Source organism: Palaemon carinicauda, chromosome 33, assembly GCF_036898095.1.
Source record: "Palaemon carinicauda isolate YSFRI2023 chromosome 33, ASM3689809v2, whole genome shotgun sequence".
NCBI lineage: Eukaryota > Metazoa > Arthropoda > Malacostraca > Decapoda > Palaemonidae > Palaemon > Palaemon carinicauda.
This window is the reverse complement of record NC_090757.1, coordinates 33,133,518-33,136,242: the sequence shown is the minus strand read 5'-3', so window position 1 is coordinate 33,136,242 and position 2,725 is coordinate 33,133,518. Positions and strand designations below refer to the sequence as shown.

Sequence of the window (2,725 nt, the reverse complement as noted above, 5' to 3'; positions counted from 1 at the left end):
GGCATAGCTATTTTTGATTTGTTAAGGTTGTTGCTTATACTATTTCAGAGGCGAGGATTTTATTGGGGTGGGATGGAGGGTGGCTGGTGGCAGGGAATGGGTCTTTAATAAATTTTTTTCAAGTGGACAAATAAATTATTTTATCTGTTCTAGGAATGATTTATTTCAAAACTTTTTTTATTTGCTAGAAAAAAAACTTTTATATATATTTACCGCTTTACAAACTCGAGGCACAGACTATGATGGAATGAATCCATAAATATTGAAGCTATAGTCAGAATCTTTTGACGATCTTTATATTCTTTTAAGATACGTTGAGTCGCCTTTCGTTCGGTGCCTTCCAATTAGTTTGTGATGGATGTCGTCTGGCATCCAGATGAAGTCTGGTACACTTGACCTTTCGAAGTACCAGTTATCAAAATTGATAATAATGGAAGTCTGAGGCTGATCATATAGGATTTTTAGAATAATCCCATCTTTTTATTATTTATTTCGAGTGTGTTATTTTCATTTTTATTATTATATAAAACAGAAGTTTAGTATCATGTTAATGTTCTTATACAGAAAGTTTTTTGAGGGATAGATAAAATATTGGAAAGAATAATTTCTTGAAATAGTCAACCTGAAAAATTTTACCCGATTCTCTTTCAAATCTGACTTCGAGTACTGTTTACGGACACGCTCGCGCGCAAACACAATAATATATCTTTCTCTTGGCTTTTTCCATTTAGGGGTTGCCACAGGGATCCTCAGTCTCCATATACTTGTATCCACTGAATTCTCCTCTGTCATGTCAACTGCACTCATATCTTCTCTTAGCGAATCCGCAAATTTCTTAGGCCTTCCTTTCTTCCTCCCGCCTGGTGGCTCCGTGCTTAGCATCCTCCACATACTCGATGTTCCTTCTTTTCACGTGGCTGGACCACCTTCTCTTCACGTGGCCGGACCACCTTCTCTTCACGTGGCCGGACCACCTTCTCTTCACGTGGCCGGAGCACTTTAGTCTTGCTTCCCTTGCTTTCTTTCCAGACTGATTTACATGTGCAGTTTCTCTACTAAATTTATATCTGATCTTATCCCTCCTCGTTAGCCCCAGTGAAAACTTCAACATTTTCATTTCTGCAACTCCCGTCTCTACCACCTGCTTCTTGGTTAAACGTATGGTCTCCAAACCATACAGCATAGCTGGTCTTACCATCATCATATAGGGCTTCCCTTTCACACGTAGTGTTGTCATTGTCTCACATACCACTTCTAATACTCCTCTTCAGCCATTCCAACCATCTTTGATATATATACATGCATATATATATGTGTATATATATATATATATATATATATATATATATATATATATATATATATATATATATATATAATATATCAAGAGAGAGAGAGAGAGAGAGAGAGAGAGAGACGAGAGAGAGAGAGAGAGAGAGAGAGATGAGAGAGAGAGAGAGAGAGCCGGGTAACACAAGGGTGAACCAAAATAGCTCTTTACCACGTACATCCTTTAATTAATGCACCTGAAAGATACTCCCCTTGCAGAAAAATTACTATCCCCCTTAGTTTAATGGGATCACTATTATATTCGATTTTTTTCGTCAAGGTGATGTATTGATAATAAATGGAAATACTGTCCCTGGGGCCCTCGATTTTTTGTAGTGAATGATGCTTCTCATTTTTTCATGATAATGCATTCATTTCTTCGCAATGAATAATGTGTTCCAATTTTTTGTATTGAATATTGTATTTAATTTCTTCGTAATAAATAGTGCGTTCCATAATTTTAAATGAATTAGGCCTTCCTATCTTTCCTTATTGAATAGTCTGTCCCATTTCTTCGTAATGAAAAGATGTCCTAGCTTATCGTAATTTCATCTAATTTCTTCATAATAAAAAAAGTGCAATCCATTTCTCCGATATGAAGACTATGTCCCTTTTCTTTGTAATGAGTAGAGCAAACTATTCCTTCATAATGAATAGTACATTCAATTTCTTGTGAATGAAATGTGCTTTCCTTTTCTTCTTAATGAATGATGCATCCCATTTCTTCAGATTGAAGAATGTCCCTTTTTTCCGTTATGCATAGTACAGTATATCTCATTTCTTCGTAATGAAGAACGATTCCCTTTTCTTTGTAATGAATAGTTCATCCCGTTTCTCCGTAATGGAAAATACATACATACATATACCAAAGGATCTTCCCCCAATTTTGGGGGGTAGCCGACATCAACAAATGAAACAAAACAAAAAGGGGACCTCTACTCTCTACGTTCCTCCAGCCTAACCAGGGACTCAGCCGAGTTCAGCTGGTACTGCTAGGGTGCCACAGCCCAACCTCCCACATTTCCACCACAGATGAAGCTTCATACTGCTGAGTCCCCCACTGCTGCTACCTCCGCGGTCATCTAAGGCACCGGAGGAAGCAGCAGGGCCTACCGGAACTGCGTCACAATCGCTCGCCATTCATTCCTATTTCTAGCACGCTCTCTTGCCTCTCTCACATCTATCCTCCTATCACCCAGAGCTTTCTTCACACCATCCATCCCACCATACCTTGGCCTTCCTCTTGTACTTCTCCCATCAACTCTGGCATTCATCCCTTCTTTAGCAGACAGCCATTCTCCATTCTCTCAACATGGCCAAACCACCTCAACACATTCATATCCACTCTAGCCGCTAACTCATTTCTTACACCCGTTCTCACCCTCACCACTTCGTT

At 38.8% G+C, this 2,725-nt stretch overlaps 1 protein-coding gene across 1 annotated transcript; it reads right to left on the bottom strand.

The window, feature by feature from the left end:
- Window positions 1-835: 835 nt before the first annotated feature.
- Window positions 836-1,237, bottom strand: LOC137626142 (uncharacterized). Its single transcript, XM_068357218.1, has one exon. The coding sequence runs from the start codon at window positions 1,235-1,237 to the stop codon at window positions 836-838; it is 402 nt and encodes a 133-aa protein (XP_068213319.1).
- Between the last annotated feature and the right edge of the window lie 1,488 nt (window positions 1,238-2,725).